Source organism: Labrus bergylta, chromosome 10 (assembly GCF_963930695.1).
Source record: "Labrus bergylta chromosome 10, fLabBer1.1, whole genome shotgun sequence".
Taxonomy (NCBI): Eukaryota; Metazoa; Chordata; class Actinopteri; order Labriformes; family Labridae; genus Labrus; species Labrus bergylta.
This window is the reverse complement of record NC_089204.1, coordinates 17,598,262-17,614,103: the sequence shown is the minus strand read 5'-3', so window position 1 is coordinate 17,614,103 and position 15,842 is coordinate 17,598,262. Positions and strand designations below refer to the sequence as shown.

At 39.4% G+C, this 15,842-nt stretch overlaps 1 protein-coding gene across 2 annotated transcripts in view; it reads right to left on the bottom strand.

Annotated features, from left to right (window-relative positions):
- Positions 1-15,842, bottom strand: part of srbd1 (S1 RNA binding domain 1) — a 50,286-nt gene that overhangs the window by 7,305 nt on the left and 27,139 nt on the right. For both annotated transcript variants that reach the window (XM_020651801.3, XM_065959724.1), the window contains exons 16-19: positions 14,410-14,492; positions 2,765-2,871; positions 1,794-1,961; positions 1,157-1,306 (exon numbers count right to left, since the gene is read on the bottom strand). In XM_020651801.3, the coding sequence (XP_020507457.2) occupies positions 1,157-1,306; positions 1,794-1,961; positions 2,765-2,871; positions 14,410-14,492 (508 nt within the window). The remainder of the gene's footprint in view (positions 1-1,156; positions 1,307-1,793; positions 1,962-2,764; positions 2,872-14,409; positions 14,493-15,842) is intronic.

The following is a 15,842-nucleotide window of genomic DNA, read 5'->3' as shown; positions in this document are numbered from 1 at the left end:
CACAAACCCTGCCTTTAAGATTGAGACTTGTAAAAAATCGTTATATCTTTTCCACAATAGATATTCTGCTTTTACAAGCACTGATAGTTGTATTCAATCTGATTTAGTTTTCACTGATTGTAGTTACACTGCAACCTCTATTAAAACCAACAATTGATAGAGAACAATTGTCATTTTATAACATAACTCTGACCCTTCAGCTTTAACCAAAAGAACTTACACAAAAACTAAATGACATTTAGAAACCTGCAGCAACACCTGCACTTAAAAACACAAACACAGCCAGGTGTGAGTAAAGATGAAGTTGACTTTTTAAGGGGCCCATTATAACAGCAGCAGCTTATGGAATTGTGACAACAAACTAAACTGATAAGAATGACAAAAAAGAGAAAGAGCTGGATGGATAGATGAAAAGAGAAATATCTATGTCCATTATAGGGAAAATGAAAGAAAGAGACGAAGGGAAAGGAAATGTAGCTGTTTGTTTTGAACCAAACTTTCTGATAAAGCCCTGTACTATTAAGTCAAAGCAGATCATATTGAAACACAAACACACATTGTCACTTTGCTGAAGTAGTAAAAATAAGCAAAAACACAGTTGACATTTGCGGTATATCTCTTCTTATATATGTGCACAGAAACACAGCGACCCACACGCATGCAGGAGGCCACTAAAGGCACATCAACATGAGGGGAGCAATGCTTAGAGCCACTAGTGTCAGAATGTATGTAGACTAAACACAGTTGAGTGACTACAGCTGCAGGAGAGAGAGGCCCTCCTCCCTCTCTCTCTCTTTTCTGTCTGTTTCTCCCTCTTCACACCACACATACACACAAACACACACACAAACACACACAAGGACAGGACATACAAGTCTTGGGCAGTTGTTCAATGTGCTTTTGATATCAGCATCAGCAGCGCTAACAATCATCTCTCACACAAGGACACACACACAGTCGTACAGACATACACACATACAAAGCCGACGTCTCCTCTCTTGTGTCCCATGTGTAAATCAAATCAGAGTCCTCCTCCACTATAACCAGCCCCATATGAGATGGTGTCAAAATCAAATCCATCTTAGTCTGAACATGCTCTGGCCAGTGGGTTGGCGGCTGAATAAGTCTATTTTTTGTATGTCGGTGTGCGCTGTACCTCTGTGCCACATCATAGGACTCGGGGTGTATGCAGGTCTGGTCCAGGGGGTTCAAGGAGGTTGGTATGTTGCCACAAGTTTTTCCTTTGCCCTTCTTAGAAACTGGTTTCTCTAGCACTGCTGCTGCAGGATGAGTTGAGAATTTGGCACTGTTTTTGTGAGGGGGGAAAAGGGTACAGTTTATATAAAATAATAGTAATAGAACCCCATACATTTCAGGACCAATGTTGAAAGTTATATTAGACTGAAAAAATTATTAATTACAGATGTGGTTGTCGATTTATATGGCATCTAATCACCGTTCAACGTACTCAGAGGGAGGCTCTTTGAACAAGTGACTTAACTAAAGAATATCAGACATAATATTACACTGTGAGGATTTACTAATAATACCAATTTACGTACTAATTTACCAGAGTGATGCGTCGATAAGGCTTCATTTTAAATTAAAGTGTAGGTCAAAACATTACAAGGAAGTCAGTCCAAACAAACTTCAAATCAAATGCTCAAGATGACAAAAAATATATATCCTTAAATCATCTCTGATGTGATCTATAAACAAAAGCAGTAAAAGTTCAATTTTGTCGACCTCTGTGTGTCACTGTATCCGTGCACAGCTGTAGTACTTGTGTGTACCTGGGAAGGGTCTGCGGGTTGATTCTGATGAAGCCGGCGCACTGCTGGTAGGATTTCGGCCCCATGCCTTTGACCAGTTTGAGCTGCTCCCTGTTGTTGAAGGGACCATTCTGCTCTCTCCATTCAGCAATACTCTTCGCTCTGCCAGCATTAAGGCCTGCTACATGCCTAGTAGATAAAACAAAGGAAACATGCATCACATCATGAATTGTATTATCAAAATTGTTTGTCTTCACAATATTTCCATTTAATAACAACAGACAAAGACGGTAGTGCAGATCCTGACCTGGCACTTAAATATCTGGTGAGTTAATTTGATCTGTTTTTGCCAGGCACTGAAAAGAGGTGATTTGAAACTTAATTAGGTCTACTCTGTTAACATTCAGAGTGACTCACCCCTGCTGAAACACGCAGCAATGTCAACACTCAACATAATACCTCGGTCATCAACACGTCTGTGAGTGTTTAAAGTGTGCAAGTGTGTGCAGGGTGACTTCTGGCAGGGATGGAAAAAGCTCACTTGCTCAGCAGACAGGTAAACAGATGACCTGATGCCTGCCCTGCAGCTAATGCCAGCTCATTTTATACAGTTTGGATCCACTGCAATGTGTGTACATATGAATTCGTACAGTACACTCCGACAAGGCTATGTGCTATGTGTGTCAGAGTAATGTGTGTGTATACCTTATTTAATACAACTCGCTGATTACAGTTAGTGCAGTAAATAAGGGAGGAGTGAAGCATTAGCTTCAACAGAAAGCTGCCAGGTTGTCTGTGTGTTTGTTTGTGTTTGCATGAGTGTGAGTGAAGCTCTGCCATGTTGTGACTGCTAAGGGAAAGCAAGCCCTCTTCATCATTGTTGCACGATTTGCATGTGGTGCGTTTGTGCATGTGTGTGTGTGTGCGTGTGTGTGTGCGTGTGTGTGTGCGTGTGTATGTGCATAGAAGAGCCATTTGCTCGTGTCATTTACCTCATCAGTATCTCAGAGCAGATGTTGATGTCCACACCCACAAAGCTCACACATTCCTGCACTACACCGTCCAGCGCTGCCTTCAGAGCTCCGGCCGGTACATCATGCTACAAGAAAACACATACAAACCAACATAAATATAATGATGTGGACAGCCAAATACTGCATGCACAGACAAACACAAACAGGGGGGATGTCAGACTGAAAACTCAAATTGAAAAAAATAAAATAAAATAAAAAAAACATTTATTTTGTCTTTCTGCTAACAGGTGTAAAAGGTGTAAGAGTTTCATGATCTTAGATGAATTTATAGTAGAAAGAAGTTGAAGTCGGAGTTTCGTTAGTCCAATGTTCAACCAATAATTAGGTTTTATTGCAGACTTTTTAACAATAATTATTAGTTAATATAATTTCCATGCTGTGAATGAATTCAATACAGTATAGGAACAAAATTTCCCAAAAAGCATAAATACAACTTAATCTTTAAAGAGTTAAAAAAAAAAAAACTACAGACTGATAACAACTTATAGACATCATGTGAGTTTGATTGACAGCAAGCAAATCTATGTCATAAAGAGAAAGAGGGAAACAGAGAAGAAGAGAGTGGGTGATAAAGGAGGGAGTGAGTGTAGAGTGGAATAGTAGAGAGATAGAGAATGTTTAGTTTGGCCTATCAAAAACCTCTCCCTCCAGATCACACAGTTTTCTCATTAGTGAAGCTCGCTGTCAATCAAGATCCTCCGAATGAACTCTTCACACTTCTCAACTATTAATCAGGACGTGTTTTCCAAAGGGACAGGAATCTTTTTCTTAATTAGGAACAGAGAGGACAGCCAATAACTAAATGAATGGAAAGGAAATTGGAGAAGAGAGGCCACACATCAAAGGCAGATATTATAAATTGATATAGCTAACTCTAATAAAATTCACAAAATGGTCAAAACATAACGTCAAAGTGAAATTTAAGACATAGTATGAGATCCAGCAGTCTACAGACGAACAGAAGTCCCTGAGCTGCAGCACAGAGCTGGAGTTCAGAGACGGATGCCTCAGCAACTGTTTCAGTATTAGCTGACAGTCTAAACCAGACTACTGTTTAACTGAGTGTGTGTGTGTGTTGCTATGTGTGTTTGTGTGTGCTGCTTGCAAACATGACTGAAACTAGCATAGGTTGTCTTGTAACATAATCAAGCTATGAGCAAACACTGGCTTGTAAACAGATGACAATAACGCCAGCTAGAAAACACACCCTTCACTGTCAGCATTAACAGGTCATCAGGACACATGAGGACAGTGAGGAACAAACACACAAACAGAGTAAGGTGAAAGAATACATTATTTTTGCTCATACTACTAATAGAAAAATAGAGAGAGCCTACATCACCAAGAATGAATTGTGTCTGCTTATAGCTCCAAAAATGTTGCTCCCGCTATCTGCTCCATCTTGATGTCTGATTCATAAAGCGTACAGCACTGATGATATTCAGGAGCAAAAAGTTGTGATTCTCCATGCAATGGACAGAAGCTATCTGCACCTGTACTCTGCATGGAGCTGTGCTCTCATGCAGACGGAGCACAATTTTGTGCACATAAAGATGATCGCTAGGAGGGAAGGGGAAACTTTTTCCATGTGTATTATGAGGCATTTCAAAGTAATGTTTACAGACTGTATTTACAGGTAATTTATTTTAAGTCATACAGAGGCTAAATCATTTTACTGATCACTGAAAAGTTTCCATGTGACATTTCTTATAAGTTCTGCAGAGTAGTAACCACTAAGTCTCAACAGACATCTATTGTTTTCACTCTAACTGCACGTGTCTGTTAGCACCAGGGTTTGTGAATTAGGCTATTTTTGCAATGAAGCTGATTTGCATTAAAAGGGGCAAATTTGCCCCAGAATGATTGCATAATGGTTTATTTAGACACACAGAGACGACGTTTGCTCTGCAGCGCTGTTGTGGGAGCATTAAACCATTTTCATGTCTTTTTGTCTTATTTGGTCGAGAGTAAGCAAAACTGTTTTCTTTTGCTGCAAAATCCAATTATTATTATAAATTTTTTTAATGGGATTACATCAACATAGAGAGACATACTGGCCCAGGTTATACTCTGCAATGGAGGCACCCACAGAGTCATGTTATCAGCGTGAAAACTTCAGGCTGCTATCCATGAGAACTCACAAAGCTAAAAACCTGCAAGGTGTTTTAACACTTTTCACAATGATCACAATTATGAATGAGCAAATATGGATGATTGACGAGCTCTTCTTCACGCTCTAATTGCTAAGTAAATAAGTTATAAGTAATAAGTAAGTAAATAAGATGGACGCTGTGTCAAGGTCTAAGCTTTGAAGTCAAGCATTTATTTTGTTAGAATTTAGCAGGTTGTGTCAATAGTTTAACATTCGAGATCTCTGTTTTTACATCACTGAACTTCTACTCACACATGACACCACTTGAGTAATATTGACACTGACACTTATTATATGGATGTATGTGTCTTGTAAAGGTGGATTTAAAAACTGTGAAAAATTCTAAAATAAAACAAATGCCCGTGAACTGGCTTCCAATAAAGGTGTAATTGCCACTTTAAAAGGATAACAAACAATAAAATAAGACTAGGGATTCATTTGAGTAAGTCTTAAACAGGCATTAGATAATAAATATTGAGCATAAAAGTGTTGATTATTAAAAACAATTTTAAAAAAACATATTGTTTTAAATATGGAACCTATTTGTAAATAACTGAAGACCTTATTCAAATTTAAGTAAATACTATAAAGGTTATTTCAACCTTCATTTTCCTAAAAATTTCCATTTACTTAAAAAACACCAATAAGACTGGTTTAAACAACAGTGAAAGGCATTTTCAGATCAATGTAGAAATACTGATGGATACCTGGGGAAAAAGTTTGCGTATTGGTGTATAATTGTTGGGTTGAAGAAACTCAGGTTTATTTTTTTATTATATTTTATTTTTGATAAAGTTCAATAGTTGAATGGAGTACTGTAATACCAGGAAGCGTTAATAGAAAATGATGATCATAGTATAGAGGGTGAGGTAGATTAAGAGAGACAATACAGCACTCTTGAGAATGCCCTACAACAGCCAGAGGCATTCTGAAGACAATAAAAAATAACTTTCCTATGAATGGAAAAAGTTCCCATGAATCTAGAATGAATGATGATTCTGATTTCCGGTGAGTGTATACATAAAGATGCGAGAGACAGAGATAGTAAGGGAGGAGAAAAAAGGAAATCACCTGTAATGTCACACTAGAGAATGTTTTCACACGAGAAAGTTGGCGGTGTGTAAAGACAGTGTGAGTTTTAACCTGCAGGAAAACCTCAACGAATGTGATCTCACATTCTTATTGAAACCTTATAGAGGTGGGAGCTGCTGGAGAGGATCTAAGGTTTTGACGATGCTAACACAGAGGAGCACATTGACCTCTGAACGTAACTGTGCTCAAATGAGGAATGGTGAAAACTGCATTGAAACTTGAATAAAGTGTGCTTTTAAAAAACAAGGAAATATCCACAAAGAATGAATCAATGTTTTGCTTGCTAATTATCTTTTAAAGTAGATTCCATTTTTGTATCGATAACTTTTGAAAAACAAGTTACAAAGTGCTTCACAATTATGACAAGCCAACATGAAAAAAGACAAATACTCAAATTATGAAAAAAAATTAAAACACATGAACAAAATCATAAATAAGCTGCCCACAACCCAAGAAAGGAAGGAAAAATTAAAGAGGATTCATTTTTGAAGGTTAGGGTTTGTTGTACACCACACAAAAAAAGTAAGAGAAGTTCATCTCTGGCTCCAGCGGCAGTGATTTAGTGTGACAGTGTTGGAGAGCAGGAGAGTAACTGTTTTAGAAAATGTGCAAGTTCTGCTCTGTTAAACATACATACACAGACTGTGAAGGTCCAAGGCCCTCATGGCGCTCTTCTCAGCTTACAGTGGCACAAAGCGCACCGATGGAGCATGGAGCCTTATATCTTTCTGTCTTGTAATTTATGTGTCCTTTATTTTCTCTCTGGCTAGTCCGAGACAAACTGGCTAATATGCATCAGAAATCACAAATGCACAAATGACTGAGCAGTCTTGTGTTGAGCTCCTCACTGTCAGTCGACTGTTTTGTACTCATCATCAGTTGCAGTAAGAGCTTCCTCTATGATTCCCTTTTTCATTTTCACCTACTGTAAGCTTTTTACCCAAGGACAACTTATTTTTAAACCTTTACAAACTCTCTAAGCTGCTATTTTATTGCGCAGTTTGCGACACATTATTTTTTATGTTGATATTGGCAAAAGATACTAAGACAATGTGCAATATGTATGTTGTGTTTTATGCATGCGTGTGTTTCTACTGTGGAGGCAACTGAATGTTTACAACACTTCAATCAAGTGCATCATATTGTATTGTATCATATCGTAATCCATCAGTCCATTCTTTCTTTCAAGACCCCTCTGATGAGGTTCCTAGCACACTGACCCAAGACCTAAAGGTGGAACTACAGCAGTTAGCTAGTTGGTCAATACACACATTCTGTGTTAAAAGGGCTGAATGCACACATTGCATGTTTTCAAACATCCCTCAGACCAACCAATAACCCCAAAGTCTACATTGAGAGTAACTATCTGCAGGGGAAAGTCAAAACAGAAAAGGGTTCAGGTACATGAAGGTACAAGTTAGGTACAGGTTTAGGAGGTATTACACTAAATATGTTCCACAGCAGCATAGCTTAAGGCCATACATTTCACACTTACTCCACTCCCCCATTCCTTCATCCTGATGCCCAGACCCCGAAACCTCAAAATCATACAGAGTCAATGAACTGGATCCCTATGTGTGAAGGTCATATTTGGATTGTCTGGAAAGCTGCTAAAACCAGCCAACCAATACAACAGAACAAAGTGTTTCTGTCTGCACCTTGAGTACTTAAAAGCTGCTGCGTTACCACATGTCAATCACAGAATTAAGAGAAAAAGGAGATCAGTGAGAAGAAGAGAAAGAACGGATACAAAATAAGCTTTTTTATTGTCATTTCACCGAAAACATGAAAATCATCAACCTTTTTGTTACAGAAACACACATGCAAGTTTCCTTTGGAACATGAGGGCTAAAGTCATTGATGAGAGACGAGGTGTTGACTGACAATAAAAGGCAGAGGTCGTGGGACTGACAGAAGCTTTATTAATTGAGCCACTAAGGGCTTAGTAGCTTAAAGCATGCTGGAGCCAGACTGGTTATATGTACAGGGAACCTAAGGGCGGAAATGATGGAAGGATAAGTGATGCTTACAAACTGTATGATAACATTGAAGTCAGTCTCTTTGTCAAATTCAATCAAGGATGTGAGAGACGTAAACCCCTATTTGGCAAATTACTTTCATGTTTCTATTTTTTCACATTCGGGTCTACCAAACTACAAGAGTTCAAAACACAAACATTCTTAGTTTCAAGTCATGTTGAATTTTCTTTACCAAACATTGGACATATTACAAGAATAGCCTGCACCATAAGTCCTGGGTTGGTGACCTTAAAAACATTTTGTGCCAGCAGCACTTTCATGTGTTTCCTTTGCTCCTAGACTTTGAGTACTGCTTGGTTTCACTGGAGCAGATGGTCGCCCACCCAGAACCTGGTTCTGCATGTTAAAGGAGTTTTTCCTCCCCTTGTTGCCAAACGCTTGCTCATGGTGGGAATTGTTGGGCCTCAATAAATAATATAAAACAGTACAGTCTCAATTTGCTCTATAGGAAAAATGACCCAAGAAAATGATTCACAATCTATGATTTTGAGCTATAAATTAAATGACTTTCCCTGACTTGGAGAGTGCAATCAATGCTCAAAATACTTTTTTTGTATAATCAGGGACTGAAAAATGTGCCCACACACAGCAACTTGGAATAAATATTACAAAATGCTGATATACCGGGTGTGAAGTAAGACTTAAGGGGAAGATAGTTGACAAGTGGAGACTGATCAAGAAAGTCATCTGAACTCCTAAAGCTACAAGACGCTGCAATCATCCTGAAAGATACAAAGAGTTTGCTTGAGTTTTGAAACGACTCAAATGTTTGTGACTCCTAGTTTTTTTAACTTTTAGTTCATCTATTGGTTGGCATGATTTATTGAAAATGTTTGAATGGTATTAGTTAATACTGACGCACACTTTACCAAGTAGCCTACTAAAGAAGACTAAAAGAAGAAGACTACATACGCGCTATTCAAGCTCAAGACTGTTTGCCATTTCTAATATCATGATTTGACCGAACACACTTTTGGCCTGATTATTTTTATAGTTTGAATCCATATTGAATGCCTGAATCAAACTGAAAGAGACACGGTGCAGTGATGCACATGGTTCAGGACTCGTTTTTCAGTTTGGGATCAACAAAGAACCGGACATATATCTGTCAATCTTTGGTTGTCAACTGTGACATGAAACATTTCTACAAATTGAACCTGCTATAAACGATTCCAAGAACTATAGGGTTCGAAAACGTATGTGTGAGTCATAGGTGTGAGTTTGTGTGTGTGTGTGTATGTGTGTGTGTGTGTGTGTGTGTGTGTGCAGGTATGAATACATTCATACTGTAGTTAAATGGCGTAATAAATCAGCAGCTGAAAGTGATACGACAGCAAGGAGATGGTTTTATGCTTTCCCCACACCTTCATGTACGCCTAATGGCTACTTCTCAACTTCCTGCAAAACAATCGCACACTCGCACACACATCACCTGAGGGAGTGCAAAACGAAGCGTGAGAAAAAATCAAAACAGAGACAGGCACAGGAAGTCCAAATGACAAACTGACTTCAGTATGATTTATGTACTTAGAACTAAGATGGTTAAGACTATTTGGGGCATCATTCATTTCATTATTTAAAAAGTTAAGTGTTTAAGGGGCTCAATGGTCAGTGGGTTCTGGTTCCAATCCGACCTGTGGCTTCTTTCCCACATGTCATTCCCCACTGTCTCTCTCCCCAACTTGGACTTCTGACTCTTTCAACTGTCCTGTCACTCATCTAAAGGCATAAAAAGCCCACAAACAAAAACCTTAAAGTGAAAAGTGTTTAAGACAAGTGTTGTATGTGGGCAAAATGTTAATTTCCTGTTGGGAATCAGCTGACTTTAGAAGATCCTTACAAGTGTTTAGTTAATTGTTGAATAAGTAGAGAATTAGCATGAGCTTGTTTAAATCAATTATTCAAGCTAACATAAGAGCTTGGCTCATCTCTCAACCTCACTCAACATATGATGACACAGACGCAGGCAGTGACAGCTCGAAGGGAAACAATTAAAATAGTAGGAGACAATTATTTGGCAGCTTCTGCCACCGATCGAGTCTTTAAGAGCATGTTTTTCTCATGCCTCAAAACACCACGACAGGAACAATCAATCACCGTCAACACCCCATTTCTTACTCTCCTTCCTTTTCCCAGCGCTGTCTGCTCCTGCCTCCCCTGCAGGCATTATCATACGAGAGTGAAAAAAAACATGCACAGGCGCTCACAGTTGCACAGCTGCACACTCACCATAGCAATATTAGAACAGCAACCAAAATTTGAAACGTTACATCACATGCATTTGCTGTAGGTTAAATCTAAAACTCGGTGACATTATACTAGCTATTACTGTGGTATGAAATTTAAAAAAAACAGTTTCAAAATGTTTTAGCTCTAAGTTTTTACTTTAAAAAAAGAGGTAACTTTTGCATTTTGTAAGGGTCAAGGAGCTGCAAATTCTGGGGAAATGATGGAGTGAAAGAAATGGAAGGATTTGAGAGGGGTGAGAGGAAGAGTGACAGTTTCTTTAATATCCGGCTCACGGGCACTGTTTTCTTACACAGCAGTGTGTGTCTGTGTGTGTGTGTATTTTCCAGTAGCAGTTAGTTTTACAGAGCTGGGAATTACCCAGCTGTCAACATACTATAGCAACAAAAAAAGAGGCTGATTGACAGAAGAAGGAGCTGTCCAAAGGCCACACCCACTAAACGTGTAATGATAAAAAGCCACGAGACGCCCGGAAATGTTTGTCCATGTAAGAATTCTGAACAGGAAACACAGTGAATCTCAAACCTCTCATACTAATATTTGCATTTTAAATGTACAGTACTGTATCCAACAACTTACACACTAATGACTTTCGCTCTTCACTCAAATAGACATGTGTCTGGCAAACTCAGCATCCAGAAAAACCTGTCAGCCCCTGGTGCTGTAGTGAAAACAGTGTTCCCACACCAATAGTTACGTCCAATCTGATTTTAATGGGCCTCACTTTTTTAGCCCTCAGCTCATTTCCTCCCTTCTCTCCGAGCTGTCACTCACTGAGTCAGCAGAGGGAGAGAGAAGGAGAGAGCATGCTGTGCCAGCTGTCTAGAGTTACATCTGCCCTTATGCTTTCTGGGTCTAACAGCAATAAACTTCTACAAAGTTCAAAATGCCACAACTGAAACAAAAAAGGACTTGCAAGACAACACCCACATGCCTGAGCGCACTTTTCTCACACTTCTTCTCCTGCATATACATTCACGCTTACAGTGATATAAAGCATATACACACATATGCAAGCACATGCACACATTTAACCATGAGACTCTTAAAAAGGGAGTGTGTGCATGTGCATGTTTGCCTGAGCTGCCACACAGGTCAGAGTGATGTCCCATCTCATATCTGTCAGCACCCGGAGTTTATTTACTCGGTTATATTATCATTTGTTGACCTAGTCACATGATCTGAGAGCGGGAGGTGCAGAACCCCAGGCACCCCAGAGAGCCCAGTCAGGATGTGATGAGAGACACGGGCCTGTGACCTAACACACTCAGGCACACATGCATGAGCACAAGTCCATGCACAAGATGAACCTCAGCTTTCTCTTTCAAATCTCCATTTTCTCCCTCTCCAGAACATCTCTCATGTCATTCCTTTTCCTTTGTCTTCTGTCACCCTCTGCTGTCCTTTTGTAACCCCTCTTCCTCTCTTCTGCTTCTCATTTAGAGTGAATGCCACCTAGGATTCTTTCTTAACAATGCTGGATTCTTTACTATGTTTGCACAGAAATACACGGATCCTCTGTTGCCCATCACAGGATAATAAAACTTTCATTTGCTCTCCGTGTCAGCTGCCAAATTGTTAAATAATAATGTTGACATTTTGGTTATCATTATGTGTAAGGATTCCCTCAATCCCCAGGAAGACTGATCATGAATGTGTTGATTAATCGTTAAATCATTTGTCATCTTTTCAATACTTGAGTTCAGATGTTTGGGAAGATTGTAGTTTAATTCATTAAAACAAGAGCTTTTTCTCTTTAAGAGGGGAAAATTATGCCTCTCCACTTTAAAGAAAATGTTTGCTCAAACAGGCCTTTTTTTTATATTCTCCCTTTGTGACATCACAAAGGGCAGTAAACCCTCCCCAAGGTAGGTGACGCTCCCACAGCTCTGTGTTTTTTCTTCCCCCTGAGTTTACCTTCTCACCGTATATAATTGGGCATGGTGCAAGAAAGTCACCCAAGCCCTTCTAGAGGGGCGGGGACACAGCTCACTCTTGTTTAAAGCTGTCTTATGTCCACAGAAACAGCCTGTTCTGAGCAGGGCTAAAATAGAGGGCTTTAAAGGCTTGTTAGAATACAGGATCGGAGCGGATTTTAAGTAAGAAACTTCACAGACATGTCTTGGGGAGCGCTGAGACTTATTTTAACTTGGTAATAAGAAGTATAACAGTGTTACCCACAAACGGTGGAATTTGCGGCTGAGCTGACATCCTTCTTTAAATTTTAGTGTATATTTTAATATTAAGTTTGTATTTATATCAAATGTGTTTTTCCCTCTAAATAAATTCACTTTTTGCAACAAACAACTTTAATCAGCTCATCTTATCCACGCACGCACACAGCCAAAAACACCAGGAGTATGCCTCGCATTTTAAAAAGTTCAAATTGATATTCCGATTTATAGGCATCTCAATCGGTGCTTTTTTAAGAGGGATGTACGGACAGTTGACATTTTCTCTCCCTCTCTTTCTCTCTGAAAATGATACTTTAACATCTTTGTAGCAATACGAGCAAAAACTGAAATAAAGTGTATTTTAATATAGTCACTGATGCAAAACTACTACAAAACTACCGGTACAACATATACAGGGAACTATTGCATTAAAAGCTGGTTTAGTGGGCACAATGCTCACACAAGTACACAGCACAGACACTTGAAGTGAACTAAATCAGCACTGAGCTAATTGTTGTTTCATCTGCACACACGCTTGGGCACTTAAAACGAGGAGCGGCATGAAGACAAGAAAAAACAAAAGTCCAAACTCACGTAATGCCTGTTTTTGGGAATTAGATTAGCTGTCAGCTTGAGCATCATCTGTTGATACAGGCCTCAGTCAAGTTGATCTGCTTCCCTGCTAGTTTCTTTTCTTTCAACCTGTTTTAGTTTGTCTCATTCCTCCATTCACATCTTTAGTTCTTTAGCTCAAAAGTCAAAAAAGTCAAATCAACAACAGACAAGAGCAGACTGTCCATATAACTTAGAGAAAACACTATGCCAATAAATGTAAAGCTCCCTACAGGGTGTTTTAACCAACTATGAAACAGATTGAAATTAATACTGACGCCTCTATCTGACCAACAATCCCATTCAAGGTCATAATTGTCCAAACAGAACATTTCTAAACGGTAAGTTTTAATGCCTGAAACCTCTGCTGCAGGTTATTTGTCAGAAAAAGGGCTGAAACACCCTTTTTCATTTTGGATGGCAAAGACACACAGTGAGTGATGTGTTAAGGAAAGCATGATCAGGGTTATTAAAAATACAACACTTGTACAGTACATGTACAGGACAAAATCAGCAAAGACATGTTCACTTTTTCAACAGGGTCGCCAGAATCAACACAAAGTGAAAGTTCCTCACAGGGGCTTTTATTGTTATAGGAATTTATCATTGTTTGATTACCATGTCAAATTTTGGGTTACATTGTGTTTTAATGGCTTTCTATGTTCTTCATATTTCTGAGATGAATGGGGGTTGTATGTTGATGTATGTACATTGTAAAGATAAAAAAAATAAAAATAAAAGGTGCTTTTTTCTGCATATTTGCAGTTTGAGAGCAAAAAATAAATATAGCAGACATTACTGACAATACACAGGGTGGGTGTGTGTGTGTGTGTGTGTGTGTGTGTGTGTGTGTGTGTGTGTGTGTGTGTGTGTGCGTGTGTGCTCATGGTTTATTGCTTATGTATTTTTACACCATCATCCTGTGACACACACACACACACACACACACACACACACACACACACACACACACACACACACACACACACACACACACACACACACACACACACACACACACACACACACACACACACACACACACACACACACACACACACACACACACACACACACACACACACACACACACACACACACACACACACACACACACACACACACACACACACACACACACACACACACACACACACACACACACACACACACACCAACTCGGCTGTTAGCATCAGTCTAACTCAAAGCAGATGTTCTACTGCCCAGGGACAATACGCTTTGACCCACAAGGAGCATCCTGAAAGACAAAGACAAACACACACTCACCTGGTATGTTCCAATGCCGATGTGTTTCGGATCGATTTTGACAAGCTCAGCCAGTGGATCCTGGACACGTCTTCCAATGGACACTGAATGGAGACAGATTAGAAATTAGTTGTCTCCTGAGATTCTCCAGCTTGTGTTTCTCATGCTATCTGAATCTTAGTTATTGAATATGCAAATCCATATTGTTTATAATTACTGAGTATGCAAATTGTCTGCATATTGCAGCACTGGCCTGAGGGCAGGCCAGACTTAATTGTCATTCTCCACCCCCAATAATAATAATTAAACCTGGCCTCCAACTGGAGTCTCAGCACCTGTCATTCAGCTTCTTCAAAGAATTTAACAAGACCCGTTCACACACGGTCAAAATAAGCGCATAACATAAACACACAGCCTCTTAACGATGGAGTCTGTACAGCTTCAGCTTGCTGCTGTTTCATATAAAGCATAATGTCTTTTCTATGAATAGGCTGGCAGGCACCAGTGACAAGAAGAAAAATTACAAACAACCTTTTTCACATACACACTATAACACATGACATCACCCTCCCCAACACACACAGGCATACAGAGTGGAAGAATAGCACACAATCACATCACTGTTCACATTCATATCATTCATGAAAAAAAAACAGCTCTTAGTGTTTAAATCCTACTTAGTAAAAGTTAGAGTTGGAATATGTCCTGAAACAGTCATATATTTGAGAAAATAAATGCACTTGGGTTCCCATCCATCTTGATGCATCTGATTTATTGAATGGTTTGAGTTCCAAAAGGTTATACTTGTTCAGCAAAAATAAGCAATTTTACTGGGGTCTATCGATTATCAGCCTGGCCGATTACCTGGGGCCGATATTCAGTATTGTATTGGCGTTTTATTAGACTGATCCCAGATAAAAATCAATTTATGAATTATAAAGTGTGCTACTTTTGCTCCGCTGCAGGTGTGACTTTCCCTCTGGGTGGCTGAACTTTCTGACAGGTGGATGCATTGTAGCTGTTGCAATGAGACTAAAGGTCTACCTCTTTGCCTGTTACTAAATTCACTGAAAGTTAGGTTGAGATAGCATTTCCAACATGGGTTCAAAACGCCTCTTCAGAAACCAATGGGTGACGTCACTGAGACTAAATCAATGTTTTATACAGTCTATGGATAAAACCGAAAGTTCCAGAACAACGTTATTGGCTTGTCTGTAATTCATCCCTTCACTGTTACTTATTATGTGTTTTTTTTATTTCCAGTGGTCAGCAAAGAAGTGTGCATGAAAGGCGTCACACTTGGATCTTTGAGGTAGAACGGACAGACAAAGAGAAAGAGAGGGATGGGGAGTTACAGAGGGAGCATGTCTGGAATCAATGGCTCTCCTCTCCTCTGGCTGCGGTGGGAGGCTGCTGCCTGAGATAATATTTAGACAGGGATGGAGTTTCAACCC